The 12,712-nt window shown below is 35.9% G+C and overlaps 1 protein-coding gene across 5 annotated transcripts in view; it reads right to left on the minus strand.

The window, feature by feature from the left end:
- The window catches only part of YAF2 (YY1 associated factor 2), a 70,447-nt gene that overhangs the window by 24,674 nt on the left and 33,061 nt on the right, over positions 1–12,712 (minus strand). The window contains exon 1 of one of the 5 annotated variants that reach the window (XM_033116837.1): positions 2,853–2,994. The exons of the other annotated variants lie outside the window; for them this stretch is intronic. Within the exon in view, the coding sequence (XP_032972728.1) occupies positions 2,853–2,929 (77 nt within the window). The 5' untranslated portion in view covers positions 2,930–2,994. Of the gene's footprint in view, positions 1–2,852; positions 2,995–12,712 lie in introns of those variants that run through there. 5 annotated transcript variants of the gene reach the window in all.

Raw genomic sequence — 12,712 nt, forward strand, 5'->3', positions numbered from 1 at the left:
TACTGTCAATGACTATGCATAGAAAATTGCATAAAGCAGAACAGAGAGATAATTTTTAAAGCTGCACAGTACTCCCAGGACCTAGCAGGGGAGGGGTGGATGATGAGAAAGAGGTGACTAATCCCTCGGCAACAGAAGCAGCTCTGCTTCTGCTTTACTAATTGGAGTTTCAATCAAAATTCTATGATTTTTTTTTTTTAAGTGTGAAAACTACTGAAATAAGCTAACCAAAAACACTGTTAAGACTGTACTGGGTGGAAGTTGCTGGGAAATGGCTGAAAATTCAACAAGGCAAATAGTTCTTAAGCACACAGTAACTAAATGCCCAGAACAAAAGATTGGATGTTGTCCAAAAAGTTTGGGGATTACTTCTGTATCATGTTTCTCTAATTTCTGTAACTTAGCACGCCTAAAACAAAGTTAAATAATAGTGATAAGAGAGTTTCCTTGTCTTTTTTCTAATAATAATTTCACATACATCTCCATGAAGTACTCTCCTGGCTATGGTTTTGAGATAAATTTTCAAATTATGGTACAGTTTTACTAAAGACAGAATTCAAAACTAAATGTCCGATTTTATTAACTGTAGTTCAAGATCTACTCGGATGACCATATAGCTTTTCCTCCTTTATCTAGCAATATATTGAATTATATTAAGAGCATTCCAATACATCTTTCCAGTCCTGGAATAAATTCTACTTAGTCATCGTGTATTATATTTTGAATGTACTAATGAATTTCTGCATCAATATTCTTAGATAAAACTGATCCGTAGTTTTATTTTATTATGATATCTCTATCAGGTGTTGTTATCAGTATTATGCCTGCTCTATTGCTCTGTTTTTGTGGCAACAATATTTATTGAGTGCTTTCTATATATCAGGCAATGCTCTAAGAATTGTATTTGTATTAAACTGTTTAAGCATCACAGCAACTTCTCACCTGATGTTTTACTTCTTTTAATTCAACTTTGTCTAGCAATAATACCAAGCCACTGATAATGTTTTGTTTACATTTGCCTAGTATTTTGTTTTGACTATCCATTTACTTCCAACCCCCTTAATTTTTTTTCTAGATGTGTTTCTAATATCAAGTGTATAGTTGGGTTTTGTATTTCATCTAATCCGAGTCTTGCTTAATAGCTGAGCTTATGTCACAGACATTTATTGTTTTAATAAGCATGTTTGGTCTTGTCTTTATGTTTTCTGGGGTTTTTTTTCTTTTACATGCTCATTCTTTTTGTTTTTCATCTTTTGCTGTACAGTTATTTCACATATTAAACAAATGTTTATTAAGTGCCTACTATGTGCCAAACGCCATGCTTAGTGTTAGGCATATAGTAATAAACCAAAAAGTTGGCTACATATATATAGAGACAAATTGTGGTTTTGTTCTCCCTACCCCACTCCAACACCATGAGCAATTCTAATAGGAGTGGGGGTAAATAAGGCTTTCAAGGAAGATATAAGATCTAACATGCTCCGATTTAAAAAAGACAAAGGAGTTGCCCAAATGAAAGAATGGGAGAAACATTATCTCAGGCAGAAAGTAAGCATTGAATATATAAAGAACTGAGTATATAGAGGTGAAAAGAACTGGGTGCATTATAGAAACTGAAAGAAAGTCAGTAAGAATGGAGAACACTGAGTGAGAGGAAGATCAAGGAGTAGACAGGCCAGATCAGGTCTACCAGTGAGCCAAGTTCAAGAACCCGGGTTTTATTGTAGGTGCAACAGATATCCTAAAATACTTTTCAGGAGCAAAGTGCCTTCTATTAGATCTCCATTTAAAAACTATTGTGTTGAGAATGGACTGATGCATGACACATATGGAATCGGAGAGACCAAGTGATACACTACTAAAGTAGCACATACGAGAGATGGTGATGGCTTGACGTAGTTGACAAATGGTGAAGACAGATGGAAATGGATGGATACAAAGATTTTAATCAAGGTAGTACTATCACTCTTCCTCCTTCCCTTTTAAGATTACTTTTCCATATAGTATAATTTGGTCGTTTTTATAATAAAGACATCCCTGTTCCTTTACATAAACTCATTCATTCAGCAAATATTTATTAAACACATTTTACTATGCGGTAACATGCTAAGCATGGGAATATAGCAAAGAAGAAAAATTGTCTAGCCTCACAGGTTGGTAAGCTGTGAAATAAAATAAAACTAAGCCTTCCTTATGTATCTGATTATGCTCTACCATAATATTCTAAATCAGTAACATTAAAACTTTTTTGGTGTAATACAGGTCATTCATCCACTCAACGGACATTTACTAAACACCACCTATGTAACAAGTCCTATTCTACAGTGTACAAAAATATCCCCTCATACAGTATACAAGCATTCCAGTAAAGACAGGCAATCAAACATATATGTGCATTAAGTATTATTAGCAGTAGTAAAAGAAAGCTACAGCAGGGCACGGGGAAGCGAGTTACACAGAAGTGCTACTTTTCTACAGGAAAATCAGGCAAGCACCTCTGATGAGGTTTTACGTAAGCAGAGTCCTGAATGAAGTGAAGGAGAAAGCCATACAGGTATCTAGATGTGAAACATTCCAGAAAAGGCGAGACCAACTACAAAGTCCCTGAGGCAGAATGCTGGCATGTTCAAGTAACACAAACCTGACCAAAATGTCTGAACTGCAATGAGTGAGACAGAAAACAGTAACATTAGTTTGAAGAGGCAGCCAAGGACCAGGCCTTCTCTTCACACAATGGAAAGAACTTGGATTGTATTATTCTAAGTAGGATGAGAAACTACATAGGTTGGCAAAGTTCTGAGCAGAAGAATAACATGATCTGACCAAAGTCAAAGTAAAAATTACCTGGCTACCTTATTAGAATGGCCAAAATCCAGAACAATGCCAACAGCAAATGCTGGTGCAGACGTGGAGCCACAGGAGTTCTCATTCATTGCTGGTGGGAATGCAAAATGGTAAATGGATGGATATACTGCAGTACATCCAGACAATGTAACTTTATTCAGTGCTAAAAAAAAAAAAAAAAAATAGCTATTAAACCATTAAAAGGGATGGTTTGATAGCTCTTAAATGCAAATCACTAAGTGAAAGAAGCTAATCTGAAAAGCCTCCATACTGTATGATTCCAATTATGTTACATTCTGGAAAAGGCACAACTATAGAAACAATAAAAAAGATCAGCAGTGTCAAGGGCTGGGGGGGGAGGAGGGATGAATAAGCAGAGCACCTAAGACTTTTAGGACAGTGAAACTTTATTGTATGATACTATAATTGTGGACACATGTCATTATGTATTTGTCCAAACTCATAGAATATATACTACCAAATATGAACCCTAATGTAAACTGTGGACTTTGGGGGATAATGATGTGTCGATGTAGGTCCATCAATTGTTAACAAATGTACCACTCTGGTGGGATGCTGGTAATGAGGGAGTCTATGCCAAATGTGGGGGCAGGAGTTATATGGGCAATCTCTATGAAATTTTCTGTTCAATTTTGCTATGAACCTAAAACTGCTCTTAAAAAATCTATTTAAAAAAACACTGATGACTATAAAAGAGTAACTGTAAATGGGATGAGTGGCATATCTGTTTGCAAAACAGTCTAGGAAAGAGATTTTAAGGTAATGTCCCTTCTTATGGTTTCCCATGTCAATCACATTTAGAATACGTGGTCTACAAGGCAAAGCTTTGAGACACGAAGATTTATAATTAAATTCTGGTTCTACTACCGAATAGCTTCTCTTCTTAGGTGAGTCACCTAACCTTTTTGGACTGTGCTTTCTTGGTAAAATAATTACAATAATAATAGTCATTCTACAAAGGGGTTTGTGAGGGTCAGATAAAAAAATGAGATTTGGAAACATTAAAGAAAAATTACCTGGCTGCTATTTAGAGACCAAATGGTAGGGAAACAGAGTATGACCAGATAAACCAGTTAGGAATTTACTATAAAAGGCTGGCAGGAGATGATGGTGGCTTATATTAGGATGGCAACAATAGAGGGTGGAAAAAGTGGTAAAATTCTAAACATATTTCGGAGGAACAGCATATAGGATTTGTCAATGAACAGGAAGAAGAGAGTGAGAGGGAGAAGATAGAGAATGCATTATCAAGAGGGAAGGAAAAATGGGGGAACAGAAATGTAAATTCAATTTCACACACGTTAAATTTGAGATACCTAGAAGACAAACACGTGGAGTTGCCTAAATAATTGCCTAACAATTCACATGTAAAGAAATGAGAGATGTTCATACCTAGCTTGTTGAAAACACTCACTGATTTACAGTCACATGTTAAACATGCGAAGGGTGAATATCAAGATCTTCTAAACTCTAGTATTAGTTGAAATATTATACCAACAGTGGTTTTAACAAGACAAAGGTGGTTTCAACCCTTACTTAGTTTATAGTTTAGTGTGAGAAACAGAAAAATACCCAAACAATTAAAATATATGCATTAAGCATTATTATGGGAGAAGTCCAAAACTGACAAAGAAATTTATAGAGATAAAAACTTCTAGTTAGATGCTATGGTTCTCAATAAATGAGGGAGAATATATAGAAAAGTAGCAGAGGTTTGACTCATGAATGAATATAATCAATAGATAAATTACTTAACTAGCTCAATACTATAAATAAAGCATAGGTTACTGGCAAATAACCGCCTTATAAATGAAATTGTGACATTAAATAACTTCAGTTTAAAGTAAGATACATGAAATCATGTCAAGTGCTAAAATGAGGTTTCTAAAAGGTATTACCACAACTTAAAGAAGTGAAAGGTAAGTAGATACTGAAGTAACCTCCCGCCAAAAAATCTTAGGATAGCCCCCAAGTTGAAGTTTAAAGGATGAACAGAGTTGGAAAAGTAAAGAGAATATTCCATACACTAGAAAACACATAAGCAAAGACTCAGAACTAGGAATTACTACAAGAGCTTAAAGAAAGAAGCCATCCATTTAAGAAATATTTACTATACACCTATTTTATGACAGGCCTTGGGAATCAAAGGTGAAGAAGATGCCCTGAAAAAGTCCACTGAATGGTATAGAGAGCAAACTATCAAAAGGTTTTAATAAATGTTAAGGCTAGGTTAAATTTAGGCAGTTATGCTAATACACAGGCAAATCCTATGGAAGCAGGGAAGGCTTTCTGAAGGATGTGACATCTAAACTAAGACATTAACAGAAATTAAAAATCAAACCTGGGATGGAGGGGGCTGAAAGCGGTGGGGACAGAGAATGGGAGGAAAGGCAAAATAGCATCCAAAGATTAGAGTGTGTGTAAAAGCCAGAAACAGTGGAATACAATACTGGTAGGTGGATGGTGGTTATGGCTAGGGTTAACATTACTGGGGTGAATGGCAAGAGCTAAGGCTGAAGAAATAAACTGGAACAAGACTGCAAAAGGATTTGTAAGCTATGTTAAGGAGTATAGACTTTACCTAAGGATGTCCTCTTGGCCATACTAAAAGGCTCATATCAAAGAAAAGTTTCGAGTAGTGGGGGACCAGGTTATCTAGAATAGGGGTTACAAGCTTAGTTATCTACAGAGACCAGATAAGTAATAAAAACGACTAAAGAGGACCAGGTACAAGAAAACCCAGGTGACTAGGAATGATGAGAACTCTGGAGAGCAAAAGCCCCCTCTAAATGGGGCAAATTGTTGCAATGGACAATGTGGCTCAGTGTTGCGAGATCTTCCAATGTTTAAAAAGCTGGAAATTTGCAATTTCAAGAAAATACCCTGAATTTTTACTAATGGCAATTCAATTTCCTTGACAGATGGTACAGAGCAACATTGAGGGAACCAAACAAAACAAGACTGAGTCAAACCAGCGTCGTCTGTTTCCGGTCCGCTGCAGAACCTCAGAGGCTGGGCTGAAGCCTGACTTGGACCTGAGGGCAGCAGAGTCCCTGGACAGTTAAAGCGGAATGACAGTAACCGCGACTTGGGAAAGCAGTGTCTGTCTGTCTTGTTCACTGCTGAGGAAGTACCTGACCCTTCATTGGTTTCAGTAAATATTTAGAGATGAAGTTAAAACTGGAATTTTTTGAAAATCTGTGTGTCATGGCAGTAGACAGGACAAACTGGAGTGCAGACAATAAAAAAGAAAACTAAATCCAGTGCTCTTTCGCTGCAGCCCTAGCCCACTCTTCTCCCAGTTTTCAGTTTTGTTCACAGCTGCTATGACATGCTGCCCAGGGTTCCTTATTTGGCTGTAACTGCCTCTAACTCAGATATGTGGCCAACGCACCAGTGACCACAATTAGCAACTATCAGCTTTCACCTGGCTGGGGGCAATGAAATTAAATAGGATGAATGATCACAGGAGATGGGAGACTAAGGAGAATGTTTTTTGCTTCACTTGAACTGCAGGCAAGGACCTCCAATGCTAATTCTATGCCCTATTCTAAGACTAAAACTGCTACCTAAACATCAAGGATAAGTTAACAGTCAAATGCTGCACTAAGTGTGCTGGGCAACCCTCACCAAAAAGAATGGGTATGCCTGGATAGTAGGGTTAGGAAGGAAACAGAATGGGACTGACATTCTGCTAGAAGGGAGATGGAGTAACAGACAGGTAGACTGAGAAAGACTAGAAACTCAGAACAGGTATGAAAGTTAAATAATAATTAATAATTAAGACAAAAAAACAAACAAAAAAAATAAACAGGGAGCCCAAAACAACCCAGAATTTTAGGATTTATTCAGAGTACAAGTAATGTCATAGAGCAAAGCCTGGCAATGTTTGATATAAATCACAGAAGATTCTGCTGTTATTGGGACACATGGACAACCAGTATTAGAGGTTATAAATTCACTTACTGAGAATAATCTTAATTATCCCTCATCTATGAAAGGTGAAATCAATAGGCTATCAAAATGTCAAGCCATGTGTGTTGTACCTTAGATATGGCTTTATTTTGCAGTATATTCATTCTCAAATAGTAGCTACTAGGGAAAAACGGGTTAACTTGAAAATCTCTAAGCAATTAGTATCCTAAAGAATGGACACCCAAACCCCATAAAGTAAGGACCTCATCTTACTAAAAATAACTCATCATATAAGGAATCCTTCTGGTTCAGAGCAATCACTTTAAGCCAAGATAGGAGAGGTCTGTTTCCCTGCTGGAGGGAGGGAGATGACAATGAGAACATTGTATAATCCTACCGACAGTAGCCCATGCAAAAGGTCTGAGTCTGATATTCTGATAAAAAGCAGGAGCCAATGCTGATTAAAAGTTTATAGGAACTATAAACTTTATCTTAAAAAATTCAGTAGACCTAGGTACAAGGGAACACTACAGAAAGACCTAAATGTTCTGTCAAATTTAGGAATGAATAGTAGGGCTTCAGGTTACCAATGATCAATACTAAAGCTGCGCATTCACAAACAGGTGAAGCAATTAAAAAAAGAAAGATACTCAAAGCACCTTTAATGAGAAGTTCACAGGAGAATTATATAAAACCGAATGCTCTTTCAGATGCTCTAAGTCTGCGCTATACGATGCAGAAGCCACACGTCGATATGAGAACTTGCAATGTGCTATCCAAATTGGATTTACTCTAAGTATAAAACACACTCCAGATTTTGAAGATTTTGAATGAAAGAGTGTAAAATATCTCACGAATAATTGAAAGGGTAATATTTTAGATATCGCGAATTAAATAAAATATAGCATTAAAAGTAATTTTACCTGTTACATTTTACTTTTTTAATTTGGCCACAAGAAATTGTAAAATTACATATATAATTCTATTTTGTGGCCTGCGATTTATTTCTATTGGACAGCACTCTTATATGTTAGTCATGTTTAATGTGAAACCTTAAGTTAATTGACCATTTAAACATTTTCATTGAATTTAATCTAGTTTGTTTCTTTAGTATTCAATTCCTCTTGGGTACAAGCTGAAGAAGGAGACTTTAATGTGAAGCACAGTTGACAGCTTACCAGACTGTCCAGAAAAGAGACTCAATCAAATTTCTGGGCAGAGGCTTGAGCCAGCAGGATTGTTCCACCAAATGGTAACCAGGGTCTCTTCATGTTATCTCTGGCAAAAGGGTTACACAGTAAGAAGGAAGGACTACGTACACACAGAGCAGGATTTGACCAATAGTTTAACTATAATCCATCCAGCATAATAATATGCTTTTATAGGATTTTCTCAATTGCAATCCAAGTGTTAAACTTACAAAGTAAGATAAACACCTTTCATTCTGATTTATTCAAGTTTAGCCATTCTAAGACATTCAAATTCACCCTTTTGGGAAAGATCTCACCCAACACTGACTCTAATTTGCTAAGAGAAACACACCTCTTTCACTAGGGTGAAAGGAAATAATAGCAACTACTTTTTATGAAGTACCATGACAAATTCTTAAAAGATACTGGAATTCTCATATAATAAACATTAATACTGTCTGAAAACAGTCCCTGGTCCACCTGGAAGCTTCAAGAGAATGTGGTTTTAGGAAATTAAGAATTGCACAAATAAGATGCAGAAGAATATAAACACTTTACAGACAGCACTGACTCAAAGACAGAGAATGCAGTAACTCAGAAAAATAATTGTACCATCCCAATATTAGAAGGCTGCTAGTTTTAAAAAATGTATTGGATTCAGCACAATGAAAATAAAATTGGATTTAGAAACCCCAAATTTCCTACAGATGCAAATATTTCTCAAGTCAGAGTTCTTTGGCACAAAACAATTCAAGGCTTTAATAGTGTTCTCTGTCAAATTACCTTACACTTTGGTAAGTAATGGTAGAAATGGAACCAACAGAAGACATCACAGATAGCTTAAGAACTTTGGGTTCAGGTGCTACGTAATTTGAGAGTGAAGTGTCATCAGTTATTCATTCAAACTTATAGAAGTCTACTAATACTAAGTACAAGGCATTATACTAAATTTAAGTTTTGGAGATACAACGGAGAACACGCTACAACCTCTGACCATTACAGGTTTATTCTCTGGTAGTTTTGTAAAAGAATAAGAAGGTCGCCATCACTATTTCATCGCCTGTTTCCCATGCCCAAAATCTAGATACTTCCCCCTTCTATTTGTCTTTGGAAAAAAGGGGGCGGGAATGGAGAAACAGGAAAGAAGAAATCTTCACTTAACATACTGAATTAAGATTATTTTTTCTTATTTCCTTCCATCTACAAGTCTAAACTCCTTAAAGACAGAGGATGAAAGCTATTCACCTCCCTATCCCTAGCACCTAATTCAAATGTCATTCAAATGTCTGCTGCTCACTGTCTCAGTGATAGACAATGTGATATACAGATGATGTGTTAAAACAGAATTATACACTTGAAACCTATGTAACATTACTAACCACTGTCAGCAAAAAAAATTTTAATTAAAATTATAGTCATTGTGTTAGGGCCACTGCTTTCCTTTTTCTACTGTAAACCAGTATCAAGAATAAATGAGGGGGTGGGGGGTAGGAGATGAGGGTAAGGGGGATCAAATATATGGTGATGGAAGGAGAACTGACTCCGGGTGGTGAACACACAATGGGATTTATAGATGATGTAATACAGAATTCTACACCTGAAATCTATGTAATTTTACTAACAATTGTCACCCCAATAAATTAAAAAAAAAAAAAAAAAGAATAAATGAAGGCCGGCCTGGTGGCTCAGGTGGTTAGAGCTCCATGCTCATAACTCCAAAGGCTGCCGGTTCGATTCCCATATGGGCCAGTAGGCTCTCAACCACAAGGCTGCCAGTTCAACTCCTCAAGTCCCAGAAGGGATGGTGGGCTCCGCCCCCTGAAACTAAGATTGAACACGGCACCTTGAGCTGAGCTGCCTCCCGATTGGCTTGGTTGGAGCGCAGGCTCTCAACCACAAGGTTGCCAGTATGATTCCTCCAGTCCCGCAAGGGATGACGGGCAGTGCCTCCTGCAACTAAGATTGAACACGGCACCTTGAGCTGAGCTGCCTCCAGGATGGCTCAGTTGGTTGGAGCGCATCCTCTCAACTACAAGGTTGCCGGTTAGACTCCCACAAGGGATGGTGGGCTGTGCCCCGTGCAACTAGCAATGGCAACTGGACCTGGAGCTGAGCTGCGCCCTCCACAACTAAGACTGAAAGGACAACAACTTGACTTCGGAAAAAAAGTCCTGGAAGTACACACTGTTCCCCAATAAAGTCCTGTTCCCCTTCCCCAATAAAATCTCAAAATAAATAAATTAATTAATTAAATTAAAGAAAAGGATTGGTAACCTTTAAAAAAAAGTAAATGGATTATTAAAAAAAGAATAAATGGAGATTAAAATAAAGGTCAACTTCTAGTGTTTCTTTTTGCAAAAAATAAACATATACATACATTAAATGTAGGTGCTTTAAAAAAAAACAACACAAAACTGTGACGCCATAGTCTTTACGGAAAAACATGCAGTTCCATAAAGCTAATTTCTTTCCACCACTATCACTAGATCTCCCTCACCTCCCACCCCATCCAGAGGTAACCACCACCATGAATTTGGTGCAAATGAGATCCCATTGTACAAATCATTCGGCAACAAATTTTTCCTTACATGTATGAGGCCTCTCCATATTTATATACATCAAAAAGCAGCATGGCTTTTTTCTGGAGCCAGGCAGCCGAGGTTCAAATCCTAGCTTTGAATTCCAGCTCTGCTATTTACTACTTAAGAGAGTGAGTAGGTTATTTAACCCCTCTATGTTTCAGTACTCCCATATGTAAAATGGAGATAATGATCGTGCTTATTTCTGAGTTCTTAGTAGCACTAAAATAGTTAATGTTTATAAAATGGTTAGAACAATCCCTGGACAAACTATACAATTTGTTTCTTAAAGTAAAAAAGGAAAAAATCACCAATGATAATAATCTAAACATAGATCTAGGTAATTCTCCATTATAGAACTATTTCGCATCTTATTTATCCCTGCCTCCTACTGATAGGTGTTTATATTGTTTTCCAAACAAATATACCTATACAAAGCTCACTGGGCAGATGTGTAAATTTCCCTAGATTAATAGCTTGAACAGTAATTGCCGTTAAAAACTTAGGAGCCATCAATTTTCAACTGTAACTTCTAATCCTGAGCTTTGCAATCTAATGAGTGAAAATTGATGGCTCCTAAGTTTTTAAGTTTTTTACTGCACTTCCCTGCAAATGAGACTAAGCATCTTCTTAGTTCATTAGCCATTCCAATTTCCAATTTCCTCTTCTGTGAATTGCCTTAATATCCACTGTTCATTTTACTTGTATATGTATTATGTCTTCTTCTTTTGATATTTATATATTCTGGACACAAATCCACTGGATATACATACACTGCACATATCTCCCAGTTTTGCCACTTATCTTTTAGTTTGGTTTATGATATATTTATTAAACTTAAGTTTTTCTTTTTGAGTTACTCAAATCCTTTATCCTTGATGGTTCATTCTTCTTTACTTGACTTGTTAAAGAAGTCCTTATGTATCCTAAAAACATATATTCTATATTTTCCTCTTTTTTAAAAAAGTTTTACATGTTCAGTATTTAATTCAACTGGAATTTATTTCTGCATATGGTCTGAAGTATCGATCTAATTCCCCACCTCCATATAGAAAACCAATTCAATAAGTTTCCTCTTTCCCTGCTGATAGAAACTGCCATCTCTAGCACTACCAACTTCTCAAATACATATGGATCCATTTCTGAACTCTCTTTTCTGTTATATTAATCTGTCTTTTCCTGTATTAAGACTATACTAATTTAAATATCGTAAGTTTTTATTTTACTTTTTAATTGGTGTATAATTTACATAAAGTATGCAAATACTGTACACAGCTTGATTTTTAAATATGTATCATCCCCTTTGTGATCCAATACAAACCAAGATACTAATATATAAATCACATAAAAGTAATTTTTAAGCAATATTTGTACTTCCCACCCACAAATATAGTATACCCTGTCTTTTATTCATGTCTAACTTCATGTCTAGCTTTATATCCTACAATAAAACTTTGGCTACTTTATAGAATTTGCAGTAAAGGAGATGTTTTTTTCTTACTTTCTAACTGGCTGTTGCCAATTGGAATGTTGATCTTGTATCCAGACACACTGAGTTCTCTTCATTTTTTCTTTCTTTTTTTAAATATTCTAGAGATACGGACATCTCATTTTTCTTCCCTTCCAATCCTACTGGATTTTATTTCTTTGTTTCTTATTAGTGCAGATATACTTCTCTTTTCTTGATTTTAATGGGAATGTTTCTCAGGATTCACCATTAAGCATGATGCTTGCTATTTGAAAGAGAGTTTGAAAGACAGCCTTTACTGGAAGAAAAGAGTTCAATTTTCTTCATGGTTTGAGGGTTGCTTTTTTTAAAAAAAAACATTAACGGGTATTGAGTTTTATCATATACTTTCACTAAATCTTGGAAGATTTTTTCCCTTAAATTTTATAACTTACATTAATATGATTTTCAAATATTGAACTATCTCCTTACGTTCTTTTCTTAACTAAAATCTAAATGTCTCTGTTCATAAACGAGGTTTAATGTTATATATTTTCCCTTGTATATTCTTTCAAATTTAGGTTTCAAGGCTAAACTTATCTGATAAATGAGCAGGGTAGCTTTCCTTTTTTTTCCTATTATCTAGGTCAATTCTTATAAAATTGAGATTATCTGTTCCCCAAAAGTATATGTTAAATTATGATTACAAATATCAA

The sequence above is a fragment of the Rhinolophus ferrumequinum genome, chromosome 10 (genome assembly GCF_004115265.2).
Source record: "Rhinolophus ferrumequinum isolate MPI-CBG mRhiFer1 chromosome 10, mRhiFer1_v1.p, whole genome shotgun sequence".
NCBI lineage: Eukaryota > Metazoa > Chordata > Mammalia > Chiroptera > Rhinolophidae > Rhinolophus > Rhinolophus ferrumequinum.